This window comes from Syzygium oleosum, unplaced genomic scaffold (genome assembly GCF_021117445.2).
Source record: "Syzygium oleosum isolate NSW1041296 unplaced genomic scaffold, Sole_v2.1 Sole_v2.07, whole genome shotgun sequence".
Taxonomy (NCBI): domain Eukaryota; kingdom Viridiplantae; phylum Streptophyta; class Magnoliopsida; order Myrtales; family Myrtaceae; genus Syzygium; species Syzygium oleosum.
In genome coordinates, this window is record NW_026607491.1 from 412,687 (window position 1) to 430,639 (window position 17,953).

A 17,953-nucleotide genomic window follows, 5' to 3' on the forward strand; every position below is an offset into this window, starting at 1 on the left:
AGAATAAGAAATAAAAGAATCAGAAATATTCTTTCCTGATTTCCTGATTCGTGTGGGAGTCGTTCAAAAATCGGAAAGTCCAACGCGTGGACTTGAAGACCGGTCTAGTGGGTTTTCTTAAGGATCAATGTTGACCGCAAGTTGGACTCTAAGTTGACCGTGGACCCCACGTATAGATACATATGGATCGTGAGATTCCTGTGATTATAGTCTTGAAGCACGGCTTGTGTGCGAGTGCTTGGTGTGCAAAGATGCGCAGAGGGAACTCGTGAATTACATTCATGAAGTCAGTGTTCGAGCCATAAAATCTTGCATTAGAGTTTGTGTGTAATTCCTTCGTGAGATTGATTGATTATTTCGTAAGGAATTGTGGGACTAAATACCACATGAGTTATTGGGTGCAATTGGGGCTTAGAAAATACTGAGAGTATATGAATGACTCGAATGTAGTTGTAATCTCCATTGTATCGCTTGATCTATAGCGAAATTCTGTACTGCTCTTCTCGTGGACGTAGATGACTACGACCGAATCACGTAAATCTGGTGTCCGACTTATTTTCTTGTTCTGTCATTTTACTGTTCGATTGCTTGCCTCTGCAATGATTAACTTGACTAAAGTATGATTTCACCTCATGGATAGAGTTTATGCCTCCATTTATTGTAAACTTCTGGAAAGTCACGCAATAGACCGAAAAAAAAGTATTCATATCTGCATATGAGAAACTGAAATGATAAGCTGAACAATACTGTACTGTTTCCCAAGCACAATAATTAAACTCTTTAAGAAAAAACTCGGAAAAAAAATAACGAACAACATTAAAAAAGAAAAGAAAAGAAAAGAAAGCAACAGAAAACAAAGAATTCTCGTTGGTGAGAAAGAAGAAACCTCGTAAATAAAGTCACCTTTAGAGTAATCAAGCACCATAAAGTTAGACATAAGCATTGCATTTGTTCACACTCGTATTGGATAAAGCTATAGCCCCTGCCTAGCAAAGCAAGTGCTTCATAGTGGAGCTCCCTCTACCTTAACTCTAATCTTATAAGGAAGGCTCGATGCAAAGCAGTCGTACTCCAAATTGAACATCGAATTTCCTCTAAGTGACCTATACAACGCCCATAGCTGAAACATCAGCTGTAAATGGCCAAGACTAATGGACCTTAGATTTTTCCAACGGTGTTTTTGGAGGCCTCCAATTCCAGGCTCAGCATCACGCGTAAACAATGTTCATCGTGATTTTTCAAATTTCTTTTGTTGTTGATTGGGTTTAGTGTAAAATGTTGGGAACTGGATTTGCATTGCATCGAATTTGTGCTTTGGTTTAGTTTGCTGGTTGTTCGCTGAACTAGTGTCCGATTTGTTTTAATGCAATTACTTTACACATTTGTCGCGAAGGAATGAAGCTACTACATTGAGGTTGGATGATGTTCCGAACAGTCTTAACTTTGTCCCTCGTATGATGATTTAAGATAACAAGTTGTTAATGTCTGGAGAGTAGTTGTGAGGCCTCTTGTTCGTTGTAAGCCTGGCTCTTGCTCTTATTCATCAAGAAAGATTAGAACCTGCAAGAAAATGAAAAAGAGTGTGTATATATATCGCTCTCAGTTCAAAGTGGAGATTGCGTGCGTGCGTGTCTCCACATCGGTAATCTGAGCTGTTGCCTCATGAAAATCCTGAACAAGATTTAACCAGCATTAGAAAAGAAGAGCAAAGGAGAAAAATAAAAGCTCGCGCTATTTCTACCTCTTTATTGGCCCTGATTGAATTGACTATATTATTTCTTACGGATCCCACTCTTGATTTAAGATTATTTCTTTCTTTTTTTCTTTTGTTTTTTTGTTTCAATTTGACTAAATGACAAAACTATCCACGTCACTTTCAAACAATACACTCGAGCCGCTTCTTCCACTTATTACATCATGTTTGTCTTCTTATGAACTTATTCTCCATCGTTGTAATCTACGCAAGCACTAATCAAATACTGGAGTAAAGAAATGTTAGTTCTATCTTCAAATTGTTGACTTTATCTCCCTAGATTCTCCTCACGTAGTAAATTTTTCAACTTTGATACTTTTAAGTATACATTATACACAATTTACTCATCTTTCATTGCTTTTTTTTTTTTATAGTGCAATCACTATGGAAGACAATATTAATTTTTTTGCTTAAATGTATCTATTGATGATGAAACTGCAAATGGAGAATAACAATCAATCATGTCAACAAGTTCATTTGAAACTTTATTAGGTAATTTTATGACACAAGAGGATCTTTTGAGTATTATGCGGACGCATCTTCTTGATCAAGGTTATATTGTCTCCATAAAAAGGTCAAAGAGAGACAAATATGTTCTACTTGGTTGCGATAACTAAGGTAATTATCGTGATCAACATAATATTTCTATTGCATGTTTGAGAAGAAAGACCAGATTTCATTTGATTGACTATCTTTTGAAGTTTATTGCTATAAACAGAAGAACGGATAATGGTCGCTCAAAATATTTAATGAATCACACAATACATCGTTAAAATTTTGACTATTAGATTCACCGACTAAAATTAAAGTTAAGCAGTTAAAATACACGGACTACAATGTAATAACACATATTAAAGTTATAATTGAATGAAATGCATACTAAAATTGGTGGATGGTTCTTTTCAATCTTACTTGTGCTTAGGTTGATTTTTTAATTATAGTTTTCTAGTACCAAAAAAGAAGAAGAAGAAATGTACAGCTCATTAACAACAATTAGCTTTTTTTTCGTCAAATAATTAGTTAGCTATCAACCAATTTTTCATTCTGAAAAGAGGTACACCAATTTTGTTTCAAATGGAGAAAGAAAAGGAAAATACCAAAAAAGAAGAAAAGAAGGCAAGCAATAATCTTAAATGAAGAGCGACCCCCACATTTAACAATAATAAATGTTGTTTGAGAGGGGCATGGGTAGTTTTTTTTTTTTTTTGGTAAAGAGGGCATGGGTAGTTTCTTCTCTAGTAAAATAAAAGAAAAAGATGAAGAAAAGGCAAGAAATAATCTTGAGTCAAGAGTAAGACCCACAATGGATAATGTAGTTAATTCAATGTGAAAGGGTTATCATAAGCTAATAAGGAGTGGAAAAGGCACGTGCCAATATAAAATTGTGATTGTCGTCAAGAGTGATATCTAAATTAAGAAAGTCGAGCCACCTCTTCCTTTGATAGGCTGACAACATTCATTCCTTTGTTTTGTGCTCATTTCCAGTTTCAAATTTAAAGCTGCATCCTATTTCCAAATTGGATCCATTTACAATCTCATAAGCACCCCAAGCTCCTTCAAGTCCTACATATGTCTTGCCTACCGTGCAACGTAACAACCGTGAATTACCTTGAGGTCTGGTCTCAACAAATACGACACACTCATAGTCATAGCTCAGAATCAACTATAGGACACGAGACGATAAAATAAGAAAAGGAAAGGAAGCTACATCTAGAGGACTTCAAAGATGTAGCGACATTTGTATTGGTTTCAAATGAAGTACCGGGCGCCTTCACTTCAACCCAATCGTCTTCACCAGCATTCAAATTAATCTCATTTTTGGATCTTTCTTCGGCAAACTCATCCATCGAGTCCCCACGAGAAGCAAGATTAGCTGCTTGAGGAACATCCCCATCAGAAACTTCGTCCCTAACTACAATGCCGCATCGAACCGTACAGAGATACTCATTGCCCGCCCGCTGCTTGGGGGCGTAGTATATCTCGTAAACTCGAGCAGTGCTTCGGACATAAACTTGGCGCACCTCGTGTCGCTGAGCGAAACTAACTGCAGCAAACGAATTCTTTGTCACTCATAACCGCAACTAAGGCACCGAAACAATTCTTCTTCGAGGCTTAAGCAAGTAATGATCGGGCGGTCGAGGTGAAAAGGACACATAAACCACCACTACATCACATTAACACGAATCATTCGAAAGCTACTTAAGCCGCTAATCGATGGTCTGACTCGTGTGCTTCAAATCAAGGACAAAAGAATATAATTCAAACGCAATAAAAGATGAAACTTGGAGAAACACCGCGACCGAGCGGCTGCATCTCATCTCATAGTCATGACTAATTACTAATTCACTCCGCGAAAACGATAGAACCCACCAGCACTCGGGAAGGGGCGAGTGAGTCGGAAAAGCTTACCAGTGATCTCGCACGGGTTGCGATCGGGCAAGGGAGGGCGCAGGAGGAGAGGAGCTCGCGGAGCTGAGCCGACCGCGCCGTCATCGATCGGAGAAAGAGGCGACTCGACGGTCACCGAGTCGGCGAGACGGCCGGCTGAGACGGTCCAGCTCGTCGCGACGCCGCTCCAATCGGTGTCTTCTCCTCCGGCGACGATCGAGCCCATGATTGGTGGATTCTTCAAACTGGGAAGCGATGGAAATCGCTCGGCGGCGGTCGCGACTTCAATGGAAATCTGGACGGAAGGAGGCGAAGGCGGAGACGGAGGCGGAGGCAGAGGAGGATGGGAGCGTGCGATCGACGTCTAGCGATCTCAGATTTCTCAATGGGACCCGTATATGAAAATCGGAAGATCTTATATATTATTTCAGCTGAAAAATTAATTTACTTTAAAAAATTGAGATGGAAATATGAAAATCTGACACTTCAGACAAAAAAAAGGAGAAAAAAAGAGTAGTAATATCCCCTCGGGAAAATCTTCCATGAACCTCCTTTTTTATTTTTTATTTTTTACCATAGTTAATCCAGTAAGTTAATTTAAAATGTTCCTTTTTTCCTTTCAAACCAATTCAACAAATAACAATTTCAGTTTCCATTTGCTCATCTTATCCATGAAACGGTGAGACGGACACGTTCAAATAATCCCTGTATCATTAATGAAACCCAATAAATTGCTCGCATCCCCCCTTAAATCAACAAGAACGTATGATCGTGAATGTGTAAAGGTATTTTTACAATGCACGATAGACCTAACAATAATCACTGGTGTGACATTCCGAATTTCGACCCATTTTTGGGATTTATAAAACGTGTAATTCGTCAGTGTGCTTATAGTAAAATCTCACCCGGGAACTGATCACTCCCGATTATTGTTCTTAAAATTGAGATTTCGCTAGAATCGCACTCGATCGAATTTGGCCGTTATTTAGAGCCCAAACTTTGGTGTCGAATTTCTCGGAGTCCCGGGACGAATTTAATTGGACGGTGTCAATATTATTGTGGCCAACCTCGATGTTGCCCGGGATATGCAAAAAGTGAAATTTTGACCGGGTGCGGATTTGGACTAGTAAACCTTTCTCGTAGTGTGTTTTTATTAATATCTTTTGGCCCTTTTTCCTATATTATTAATTAAGATTTTTCGAGGACCGTTAGATCATTTTTGAATTCAAATCGTGACCGTTGAATCGCGATTATTGCGATTTGACTACTCTCTCTCCTCCCCTCTTTTTCCGCCGGTCCCCCCCTTTTCGCGTGTTTGACTCCCCCACCGAGCCCACCAACTCCCCATCATTTCCCCCTCTTTCTTCTTATTCTTTTCTTCTCCTTCTTCGTTGGTTTTGCTTCTTCACCGCTGCTGCTTCTGCTCCTCTGCTGCTGTTGCTTCTGCTTCGCTGCTGCTGCTTCTTGTTCTGCTCCCTTCGGCTTCTTCATTTCCAGCCGCCGGACTGGTCCATTTCTCGCCGGAAACAGCCCCCGTCGCCGGCTGTTTTCCAGCCAAGTTTCTAGCTTCGTCGCCCGTTGTCCGTCCCCGCCGTTGCAGCCGCTGCTCCGCTGCTGTCCAGCCACCTAGCTGACACCACCAGACACCATTACACGCCCGGATCAGCCCCCAAGCAGCCCCGACCAGCCACCACAGCAGCCGCTCCTTCGCCGTGCCGGATCGCCTCACCGAAGCCAAACCGGTTTTGTGGCTGCTGTTCAGCCCTATTCCGGCCGTGTGTCATCGTTCCGTGTTGTTTTCGGACCATGCAACGCGTAGCCCTCGCCGCCGCCGTCGCGCTCGTGTTGTCGGATTCGCTAACGGGTGAGTTTTCGCACTAATCCCTTGCTTAGTAGTTTAAATTTGATTAGAGCGGATTAGTTTAAGTTAATTATGTTTAGTGTTAATTAATTAGGAATTAGTTGTTAAGCTATTGAAATATTATATTAATTTTCGGGAATTAAATAATAATATTTTATTAATTTTCGGAATTAAAAATATTATTATTTTATTAATATTTTTGTGGAAATTCCGAAATTAAATTGTGTTTATTTAGGCTTAAATTGCGATGCCTAAGCTAGAATTTGCCTTATATATTGGTTTGTATGCCAAATTGAATTGTTTGGTTATGGTGAAATATAGAATTACGGGTATTTAATTAATAAATCCTGAGGTGTCGGGTTTATTTGTTAAGTTTTATGTGAGAAATATGTTGTGGGTACTTGAATATAGAAGCATGCCAAGTTTGGGAATTTATTGATATGTGCATAATCACGTGTGAATATTTTAGTACATTTTTATGTGTGGAAGTTGCGATATTTCAACGTGTTAGCACGGATCATGTTTACATCGGCTATTGAAAATTATAATGATGGAACATGAGTCTTGCTATGTGTGCATGATCACCTAAAGGTTCCTTTCGTGCCCGGTTATATCGGAAAATCGTATACCGGATGACCGCCAACCTAGGGTTTGGCCGTGGCCCTAACGGGTGTCCCCAATTTGGTAATTGGAAGCCGTCGCTGGTAGCAGGGGAGACGTAGTTATTCGCGAATCGGATTCGGAATGAACCCATTTGTGGGATATGCCGTCATTGTGGTTGGGTGAGACGATGCCGTGCCCGATGGGGCGGGACGATGCCCGGATATACCGGAAGACTGCCAACCTGAGGCGAATATCGCGGGTTGTGCCGTAGCCCCTGGTGTGGCTGTAGTAATTGGAATACGCGTGAAAGATTGTGGTGGCATTGCGCTTGATTATGAGATGAAATTGCTAGGCACGGTATGGGACGGGCCGAAGCGGTTTCACTTTATAATTGGGACACGTGTGAATGCATTGTGCTTGAGAAGGTTGATGCGTATTCTGAATACATTATATGCTTATTGCATTATCATGGCATACGGTGAATTATAACGTATAGGGCATGTGCATATGCCAAGGCAAGGTAAGGCTGCCTGTGATTGTGTTGTGAAGTACCTGTATGTTCTATATTGAGTTGTCTGCCATTGATGTATCGTTGCATAAGTTAGGTACATCCGAGATGAGTTGACCTCCTAGTCGAGGCTTAGGTCGTGAACTCGCTGAGATTTATCTCATCCGTTGTTGTTAACCACTTTTCAGGTCATCCGATATGAGTACACGTACCGTTCCTTGGGAACCGGCTTTTTGAGGGAAAATACCTTTTGAGGTCATCCTCGTAGATAGAGGAGCTAGGTTAACCCCTACCTGTTCTGGTTGTAATCGGGAAGGTCCGCGTGGCGGACTTGTATTATATCAACCCCATGTATTGCTGATGATGTTGTTTAAATTGAGGTGTGTTTTCCTAACTATCCCTGCTGTTGTGATTGGGAGTTTTTAATTCGCTTCCGCATGCGTTTAATCGTTAGTAATTCGATTGGGTCGGCGATGCATCCTGGGACGTCGCATTTTTAACGACCTTGGTGGGATGTTAGCGCGCTCGAGGGTCGGGGCGTGACAACTGGTATTTTTTTAAAGAATTTCTAATTAATTTGCTCGATTAACTTTGGTCAACAAAATAGGTTAGATGGTAGAGATAAGCAGGTTTGCTTGTGAATGATATTCCATCGCTTAGTTATCTCAAATCGCTAGCGCTTTTCAATCTTAAGTATGAACTTTTCTTATTTTCGTCAAGGTGAATCTCTCTTATTTTACAAAAAACTAAGTAGACCCAATTTCTTTTTTCAAAAAAAGTACACGTCTATTTTTCTGAATTTATAGATTTTTTTTTCCTACAGGCAAAGTGTGTGATCTTTTCCTTGCAGAAAGAAGATAAATGATTTTCCACAAGATGCATCTTATCTAATGAACCCGATTTGCCATGTTTTCCCTGGTCAGTCTGTTTTTCCTTCATTTCTTCTATTTATGGAATGCAAGCGTGACTCCTATTTTGTAAATAATTCATGTGTGATGTCATAATCGTGCTATACTTCTAACGATAGTCGTTCTCATCCCCATTTGAAAAGCGAAGGTGATTAGAGGATGTATGTTCATCCACCAGTTGCCTCCACATGTCTAGAAAGTTCAATGGTAACTATTTTCGGTTCAAATCAAAATTATGCATTGGATAAAACAAACAAGTAGACCGCCTTTCCACTTCTCTAATGAAAGGCAATAGATATCCTTCTTAGCTTCTCCCTATGGTCCATCTTTTATCTTTTGATTCTATTCCGATGCCCTACATTGTCTGCGATAGCGCGAAAAAAGAAAGGGAACGATATCGACCGGCTTTGTCGGCTGATCGCATTAGGTCAAGGCCCATCGGCTTATTCGATTGATAGCGTGATGAAGTTTGAAGTCGCTAATGACTTCTTTAGGATGATACTTCTTTTGTCTCGCTAACTAACCAAAAGAGAGGATGGTTTTTGGGAATTCGGTTGCCCTCACACAGCCTCTACTGAATAATATCTCCACGGCTAAACATAATCACAGCTGCTACGTTGACCTCCTTTTGGCAAGTGTGGGGAGCAGATGACACTAATTGTCTCAAGAACCTCATCAATACTTTCAGAAACAACAAAACCAATTTGAAAATTGCAAACACCAGGTGATACAGACAAGATAACCATGACCGCTTGTCTGATTATACCGTAATTGATCACAAATGGGACAGCAGATGACAGTGCAGACCGACCACCTTCCAAAACAGTGGCAACAGATGACCTATCTAACTAATCTCTCTCCTTTTCCTATCGACTTTGGTATTAGAAGATATCTGAGGGAGCTGTTGCACAAACAAAGGAATGATGATTATGCATATAACGCCACTTGTTCTCTTTCCTTGTATGGAGGAGGCAGCACGTCTTTTTATGTTAGCGAAAGGGTTTTCTGAACCGGATGGATCCTCCGCAATAGGTGTGTCCAGCACAGAGTCGGAAATTGCATCGTGCGTCTCCTCAAAGAAAGACTTCATCGTCTACAAGGTACCAAGACTGCATTAGAATTAATCAAATGGTCAGAATAAAGGACACAAAAGCTTGATATCATCTAAAGGAATAGCCTAATGTACATACGTACAGTGCAATGCTGGAAAGCTGCATCAGCTTCCGCTTCCACAAACCATTTCCAGGCTCTGAATGTAAAAGACCAAGCAAAGGCCGCAACATGTTAACAATAGAATTATTGATAAAGCTTCGTCTTGGCCATATAAGAAACAGATGATCTTTCACGCCCGGCAACATTCCAACAACAGAGAAGCAGGAAATCTGCTTCCAAATGCTAATGATGGCTTTGCAGCAATAAATACTATACGCAAGAATTTAGTTTATCCATGACAGATCCTCTCGGTGCTGGACTACTCTCGACAGGGTAATGCTCACATAAGTGACCCATACAATGCCCATAGCTGAAACATCAGCTATAAATGGCCTAGCCTAATGGATCTTAGATTTTTCCAACGCTGTTCTTCTACACCTCCAATTCCAGACTCGGCATCACGCGCACACAGTGTTCATCATGATTTTTCAAATTTCTCTTTGTTGTTGATTAGGTTTAGTGCAAAAGGTTAGGGACTGGATTTGCATTGCATCGAATTTGTGCTTTGGTTTTGGTATTCTGGTTGCTCGCTGTCTGAAGTTCTGAGCTAGTGTTCGATTTGCTTTGATGCGATATTTGCACATTTGTCGCAAAGGAATGAAGCTACTACATTGAGGTTGGATCATGTTCTGAACTGTACTAACTCTATCCATCGTGTGATGCTTTAAGATAATATGTTTTCCTTGTCTGAAGAGTAGTTAAGACTCGGCGTTTGCTCTTATCGATCAGGAAAGAATAGAACCTGCAAGACAATGAAAAAGAGAGAAATGTGAATGAGGCTAAAGCTAAAATTGGAATCAAACAGCGTTAAAGCTCGAAGGCAAGAAGCACCAGATGACAAAAGATGACTCTCTCTGAGTAGTTAAGACTCGGCGTTTGCTCTTATCGATCAGGAAAGAATAGAACCTGCAAGACAATGAAAAAGAGAGAAATGTGAATGAGGCTAAAGCTAAAATTGGAATCAAACAGCGTTAAAGCTCGAAGGCAAGAAGCACCAGATGACAAAAGATGACTCTCTCTCTCTCTCGATCTCGACTTCTAACTGGTAGATCATCAGGGATGCTGGATAGTGACGTGTGCGATGACGATGCTTGAATGAGAAGAGAGGTTAAAGATAAAAGAAGAAAGGCCAAAGTGTGATAAAGAATAGAACGTACATACATCCCTGACAACAGCCAATGCGCTATGGTTTTCATGCCTTTAATTTACATTCCACGAGTTTCTCGCCCTCTCCTCCTGTTCCATACTGACATTAGCTTGAGTCCTGTTGCTTCTAACTCCTTTATAACTTCGCATTGCTTGACACTCGGTTGCATGAAGCAAGACGTTCATTCCTATCGGATCGTATTCAAGGTATTATCGACTCTCTGTCCTCAATAGTCACCTTTTTCTGTTATTATATTTTCCGGCTTGCATATCTATTCAATCATTGTTGCCTTATTTTTATACTCTAAATAGCATCGACACTGACACGCAATATGTTGACATGTCATTTCTCAAAAAATAGAGAATTCCGACATGTTGGGACTCGTTGTATAATAAATGTATATTTTTATATATGCATGATAAATTATCACTCTTATGGTTATTTCAATTAAATTAATTTGATTCGAATCCACAAACAAATCAATAATTAAAAAAAGAGCCCATAATGAATTAACATTTTGATCCCTAATTTATTGGAAATGTTTAAAATTGACCCGGGCGTGTCGGGATGCTAAACTTGTGTGTCGCTAGCGTGTCCGGAGCATTGACCACGTGTTGGATGTCTGATACATGTTGACCACGTGTCGGTTGCACGTGGACGCGCGTCCGACACCGACACGAAGGCCTATGGAGAGTGTCCGTGCTTCCTAGGAGGTAATACTCATGCTGACTAAAAGATTTCCTTCCAGGATCTGGGGAGAGAGTGAGGATCGAATGGGAAATACGAAAATTCTTGCAGAGGCCAAAAATTTATGGATGAAACTCAATCTCTGAGGGACGATCCTTACGAGCCTATCTCTGCAAGTCTTTCTCATCTTTTTTGCACCCATGCGAAAGAGGTGGTCAAACAGGTGGTTCGCGATTCTCATGTGGTCGGCTTACTTGGTTGCCGACTCAGTCGCTGTCTATGCCTTTGGACTCATTGCCAAAGTCCAAATCGTTGGTGGTACTTCAGATTCCAAGGACGATGCATATGGCGACCTTTTGGCATTTTGGGCTCCATTTCTGCTGCTACACCTCGGAGGACCCGACACCATAACCGCTTTTGCGCTCGAGGATAATGAGCTGTGGCGGAGGCACTTGCTTAATCTCTTATTCCAGCTAGGCACTGCATGCTATGTGTTTTACCAATCCCTCCCCAGCAACAAGCTAATTGTCCCGACCATCCTCGTGTTTATTGGAGGAACCATAAAATATATAGAGCGAACACGTGCTCTGTATCTTGCCAGCGTCAGTAAATTCCGGGGTTCCCTGCTCCCGTCTATTGATGCTGAGCGGTATGACAATCCTCCAATAGAGATGAAGCGGAAGCCCAATATCGAATCCCAAGATGTTGGAGAGCAAAATAAAACCGATTTGGACGACAGAGAAGTGACAATTACCGCATTTTTTTACTTCACAACCTTCAAAGGCCTCCTTGTGGAACTCCCCTTCCACTTCCATCAAACGAACTATAGCTTCGAATTTTTCAGTGGGATAACCGCAAAGGATGCTTTTCGGGTCATTGAGGCTGAGCTCAACTTCTTTTATGATGTTCTTTATACCAAGGCTGCCGTGGTTCACCGTCCAGCAGGGTACCTTTTCCGAGCTATCTCAATTGGCTCCGTCGTTACTGCTTTTGCACTTTTCTATGTCCTGAACAAGCATGGTTTTCACGAATATGATACACGGATTACATACACCTTGCTCCTTGGAGCTGTTGGCCTGGAATTTGTAGCTCTTGGTAGGCTCATTTGCTCTGACTGGACAATTGCACGTTTGGGGAGATTTGAAAAACATCCTATAGGAAGAACCTTCATGAAGTTCCTCCTCAAATTCAAATCCGAAAGGTCACCATTCGCATTGCATATACTACATGCTAGGTGGTCTAGATCAATCTTCCAGTACAATTTGATAGATTCTCGGCTGAGAAGGTCGCCGAGAAGGCCACCAACACGGATTGAGAAACTCCTTGGTCTCATCCCTCTGGGCGCATTGTTTGATGACTTGAAGCCTGGACGAGTAGAACCATACAGTGACAAATTACGTGAACTGATTTTTGATGAGCTGAAACGGAAGGAATTGGTTGCAAGAGATTTCGAAAGCAAAATGAAGATATGTGCTGCTCGAGGTGAATGGGCTCTGGATCATTCCGAAACAGGGCAAGATTGCACAAACTTGCTTCCATTCGTCCGTGATGTCGATTATGATGAGAGCCTTTTACTGTGGCACGTTGCCACCGAGCTCTGTTACAATACCGACACAGATGAAAGTACCAACTTTAACACTGATCGTCGAAATAGTAAGGTCTTGTCGGATTATATGCTTCATCTTATGATCAAACAACCTGATATGATGTCTGCAGTGGGTGGGTATGGCGAAATAAGGTTCCGGTACACTTGTAATGAGATGGACAAGTTCATCAGTGAAAATATCTCTGATGGGAGCAAAACGAAGATAACGAAGGAAAGTGCGTGCAAACGTCTCCTCTCTGTTGATCCAGTTGCGGAGTCACCTTCAGTGAAAAAAAAAAGGATCACATCGGTGCTTCCTGATGCGTGTGCTCTCGCTAGGGTGTTGCGGGTCGCCTTTTTTACCACCTTTTGTTTCGCTTCTTCTTGTACTAATAAGCGTGCTGCTGATTTGCTCTGATTGCACATTGTCGAAAGTGTCCCTTCCCTGTAAACTCCTCCGGCTGTTCGATTTCTATAATATCCTGCGATTCCATACAATTCCGGGAACCAAATGAGAGAAGCTCATGCGGATTACATCCGAGTGCTCTGATTTAAAATTCGGATCGCAAGTTTAATGTTGTACCGTTAATAGAAAGTAACATTTCCAAGTAAGAAATTATCGAATGTCAGTCACCTCATCTAATAAAGACATATTACGACCAAGCTAAATTTACTATAGGAGCAAGATGTGTCGAAAAACACGCGATCGAATAATAAAATAAACAAAAAAAAGAAATAAAATCGGATGTTGAATTTATGTTATTCGGTCGACGTGGCCTACTCCATGGAGAGAGTAGTACAGAATTCGACCATAAATCAAGCAAGACGGAAATTATAACTACCATCGAGTCAACCCAAATACTTTCAGTATTTTGCAAATCCCCAACTTTACCCAATAGCTTGCACGATATTTGACCGTCACAATTACTTGCGAAATAATCGCTCTCAATCTCACAAAGTAGTACACAAAATCTTACCCCTTAACAAATAAGCGTACCTTTAGGGCCCAACTAAACATGGCCACGGTTCGGAACCGGGCGATTCCGATTTGTGGCCATGTATGAATTGGAACCGGCGGTTCCGAGCCGGTTCTGGTTTCGGCCCAGTTCGGAACCTGCCGGTAAAAATTTAAAAAATAAATTATGAAATAATGAATTATTCAATATAAAATGTAATCAAAATGTACATTGTCATCAAATTTGGGGAAAAAAAGAAAGAAAGAGATGTTGCAATTTTTTATTTTTTGGAACCGGGCTCGGAACCGGCAGTTCAGGGCCGGTTCCAAAATTGTGGGAACCGGAACCGGGCCCGTAGGCCATGGGCCGGTTCCGGTTCCAAACTGCGGGCCCGATCAACAGGCCGGTCCCGAGTTTGACCCGGGCTAGTTCTGGGCTGAAACCGGCCCGTGGCCATGTCTAGGCCCAACTATTGCACACACAAGGGACACCACAATGTACCAGCGACATGAAGACCAAAGCCCAAGATTGAATAAAAAAATATATTTCCAACTAAATTGGGAAATCTTGTGGCTGACTTCTAAATTAAACGAGGAAAGTGACTTTCTTGTTTTGTTAGGAAAATTAGTCTTGGACTCTTTTGGCATGTCACGTACAAGAGTTGCACGTCATGTCGCATTTTCGCGCACTATTCGATCAGGTTTCATATTTTTTTTTTTGGTCGAAGATCAGGTTTCATTCAATGGCTAAGATTCAATATATATTTTAACAATCTCTACATTTGCTCAATATTTAAGTCAAGTCATAATCGCTCCACTGGAACCTAATAACTGCTTCTCTCCCATGGCCCCTCATGTGCTCAACTGCCATAGAGATCTTCCAAGTCCAAGATACAGTTGAATTTTACCGTAACCGTGGATTTTATCAAGACACTAACTCTACATGCAACATTAACCGCCACACAAGAATTCACAGACACAACCACCGTTGTATCGATAGATCGATAGCCATCAAAAGATCAAACTCCGATCTTGTCAAACTTAGCAGCTCTAATCTCTATTGGCTCTACAGGTGGAGCCTTGCCGTCCGTGTCAATTAGCAAGCTAGTAAACTCTACATTAGGAGTTTATGGTTGCAACTCCACCTTGAGCTAAAAACTATCCAAATATTTTATAAACTTTGCTACAATCACTCCTAGTCAAAAGTGTTGGAGATTCGTTAGTTGTAAATTCTCTACGAATAATGGGTAAATTTAATTCCAAGTGCCGCAACCGATAACCCTGCTCAACTTGTACGTAGCTTAGAAATATACATTTTCTTACCCTTCCATCGAGCTTATCATAACACACTAACAAAACATGAGTATTGAATATTATAAAAACAAATAATCTGCAACTTTACGCGCCACACTTCTTTGGGGTTCAACATTCAATCACCGTCGAAAGGGATCTAGCTTACCATTACTAACTGCATCACTAGGAATTTCCTACCATATCATCACTAGAAAGAATTTTATGAGGCGTTTTTAGTAATGTGCTGCTCATCAACTCTGTAACCTATTGTATAGTTCATTGCCACTAATGTGGTGTCTCATTGTACCCTCCTTCATACAATACTCGTTTAATAGCTCCGAGCAAAATTCCATACTACTGGAAGTCTACAAATGCTCGATCATATTACCAGTCTTCTTTTTTATAAAAGCTCTCAACTGTCCAATCCTGATAGTAGCACCTAACTAGTACCTCAGCGCAAACAACCAAGTCCTTGACTGGCCTTGATATCCAATCGTATTAAATTAAGGTCCATCGTTTTATTTGATAAAAAATACATGATAGCGTGACGAAGTTTTTGAAATCACAATTAACTTCTTTAGGATGATACTTCTTTGTCTCTCTAATTAACCAAATGAGATGATGGCTCTTGGGAATTCAGTTCACCTCTTTTTGGCAAGTTTGGGGAAAAAATGAGACTACTTGTCTTAAGAACCCCATGATTACTTCAAAAACAACAAAAACAACGTGAAAATTGCATATACCAGGTGATCATACAGTACTGAATCATAAATGGAACATGGGATGATAGTGAACACGGGCCACCTCCCAAAATAGTTGCAAATCTCTCTCCTTTTCCTATCAACTTTGGAATTGAAAGATATTTAAGAGAGTTGTTGCACGAGCAAAAGAACGAGGGAAAATTCCAAATAAGGATCTCAAGTGCTCTCATTTTTTCAAATAAAAACTTGAAATAGCTATGTCAATTTTAAAGAAAGGCTTGACTTTCTAGATGATTAAAGGGCACTTTCATCCTTCACCTTTTTTCTTGAATTTTTTCGCTTTTTTTTCTTTTTTCTTTCTTTTCTTTCTTTTATTTTTTCTTTCTTTTTTTCTTTTTATGATTTTTTCTTTCTTCTCACCCAATCTAGCGAGGCCACCCTCACCTGTGGCTGCCCTCACCAGATCTGGGTGAGGGTAGCTTCGACGAGGCGAGAGCAGCCTCACCCACGTGAAGGTCGTAACTTTCTTAGGCGAGGGTCGCCTCATCCTTGACTGACCGGAATATTTAGCAAGAATAAAAAAAAATAATTTAAAATCAAAATTGTCTTTGGACGAATGTGTAGCCTAAGCTGTGCTAAAGAATTAAAGTCACTAGCGCCCCTAACTCCCCTTATTCATTATTAAATGTGTAGCCTAAGCTATGCTAAAGAATTACAATTGATTCTTTTTGAATTTTTTGGTGATCTTTTTAACTAAACCATTTTCACTTAAAATTTGAGGACAATCTTGTTTATTAGATGAATTGAACTATCTATTACAATTTCGAGACCGGATAGAACATCGGTCTTTTGCCACCGTCTTTGTGAGCCATGGCCGCCTCCTCCATGGACCGCCTCACATGGCCATTATCGATGGTGTCGGTTTCCAACATTCATTACAGTTGTTCACACAATGTACACTCAAACAATCAATACATTGAACAAAGTTCAAACACATTAATCAAAGAGTGGCCTCGAGGACGGCCTTTAGAATTCACACACTTCAAACATCCTAAACCCCTTAAATGACTACAATTGATTGATTAATGGTTAACGACAATGGCCACCATTTGTATTCCCATAACAATGATCAACGTTGACTAACCCCTAAATCCGGTTCTAAGTGATTCCAATTGGTTGCCAGCCGAGCATGCATCGCACCTATCCATTCATCCAGCAAAACACATGCATAAGCATCAAAGTAAACATGCATTTAGGCCAAATGGCTTTGATTCTCAATCAATCACACAAAGGGAAGTGAACCATTGAAGGGTCACTTATTCAATTATACTTCAAATTTCAAACTGATACTGTTTAGACCCAGTCAACCTATCAAAAAAAGTCCAATTAACATGGTTCAAGTGTCATTAGAGAGCTTAAGATGTGCACTTCAAAGTTAATTTAGACCCCTTGACCTGGTTGTAAACCGAAAAACCCGAAAATTGCAATTCAAACTTGACATTAAAATTCGACCCTCTTTTAATCTGTGATTTGAAAATAGCGTGAAAATAGCAAACTAAGTCAAAAATGCGTCAAATTATACAGAGAGTTAGGAAAACGTGTCCTTAACAATTTTCGTGTTTTTGCATTTTTTCTTGAAACCCCATGATTTTTTCCGAGTAATTCAATTTTCACCCAGGACTCACTTGAGAACAGTTTTCAAGGCCACACTGATCTTATCTGAGATTTCTGCTAAATTCTGGTCCTATATACACACACGCAATCTCCACTTTGAACTTAGAGCAGCAGACAAATCGTGAGAGATGTGCAGGGGTCTGAATCGGTAATCTCTGCTGTTGCCTCGTAAAATTAGGATTTAACTAGCATAAAAAAAGAAGCGCAAAGGAGAAAAATAAAGCCGTGATTGTCCACAACAGTGGAAATCTAATTTAAGAAAGTCGAGCCAACTCTTCCTTTGACATGCTGACAACATTCCTTCCATTGCTTTCTGCTCGTTTCCTTTTCTCAAAGTTAAAACGCTGCATCATATTCCCAAATTTGGAGAAGGAGAGGAGTTTTAGGAGCTGAGCCGACCACGCCATCATCGACGGGAGAAAGAGGCGATTCGATGGTCACCGACATTGGAGAAAATATCCGTCGACACCGAAGCAATTCCAAAAATTGTTCTCAATTAAATCAAGACCAGTCAAGCAATTCTTGTGTTATTGGCAAGTGCTGTGAGAGTTTCCAAAGATGACAAAAATTCATTTTATCTTTCTTTGTATAGAGGATTTTATCTCTCTATTATATTACAGTTATTCTAGCTTGTGTCTTTCCATACACAATCAGCTACTTGTACTTTAAATACATGTA

At 40.6% G+C, this 17,953-nt stretch overlaps 1 protein-coding gene and 1 pseudogene across 1 annotated transcript; one reads left to right on the plus strand and one right to left on the minus strand.

The window, feature by feature from the left end:
• Positions 1–3,399: 3,399 nt before the first annotated feature.
• LOC115662723 (uncharacterized) lies at positions 3,400–4,512 on the minus strand. Its single transcript, XM_030584830.2, has 2 exons — positions 4,163–4,512; positions 3,400–3,797 (listed from the first exon to the last, which is right to left on the minus strand). The coding sequence occupies exons 1-2, from the start codon at positions 4,365–4,367 to the stop codon at positions 3,400–3,402; spliced, it is 603 nt and encodes a 200-aa protein (XP_030440690.2). The 5' UTR covers positions 4,368–4,512.
• A 6,432-nt stretch (positions 4,513–10,944) lies between these two features.
• On the plus strand, positions 10,945–13,070 carry LOC115662724 (uncharacterized; annotated as a pseudogene).
• The last annotated feature ends 4,883 nt before the right edge of the window (positions 13,071–17,953 follow it).

Excerpts from the sequence above, each read along its gene's own strand:
- LOC115662723 (XM_030584830.2), bottom strand. The coding sequence starts at position 4,367 with ATGGGCTCGATCGTCGCCGGAGGAGAAGACACCGATTGGAGCGGCGTC. Across the intron at positions 3,798-4,162 it reads CAACCCGTGCGAGATCACTG|TTAGTTTCGCTCAGCGACAC; the intron begins GTAAGCTTTTCC and ends CGTTTGCTGCAG.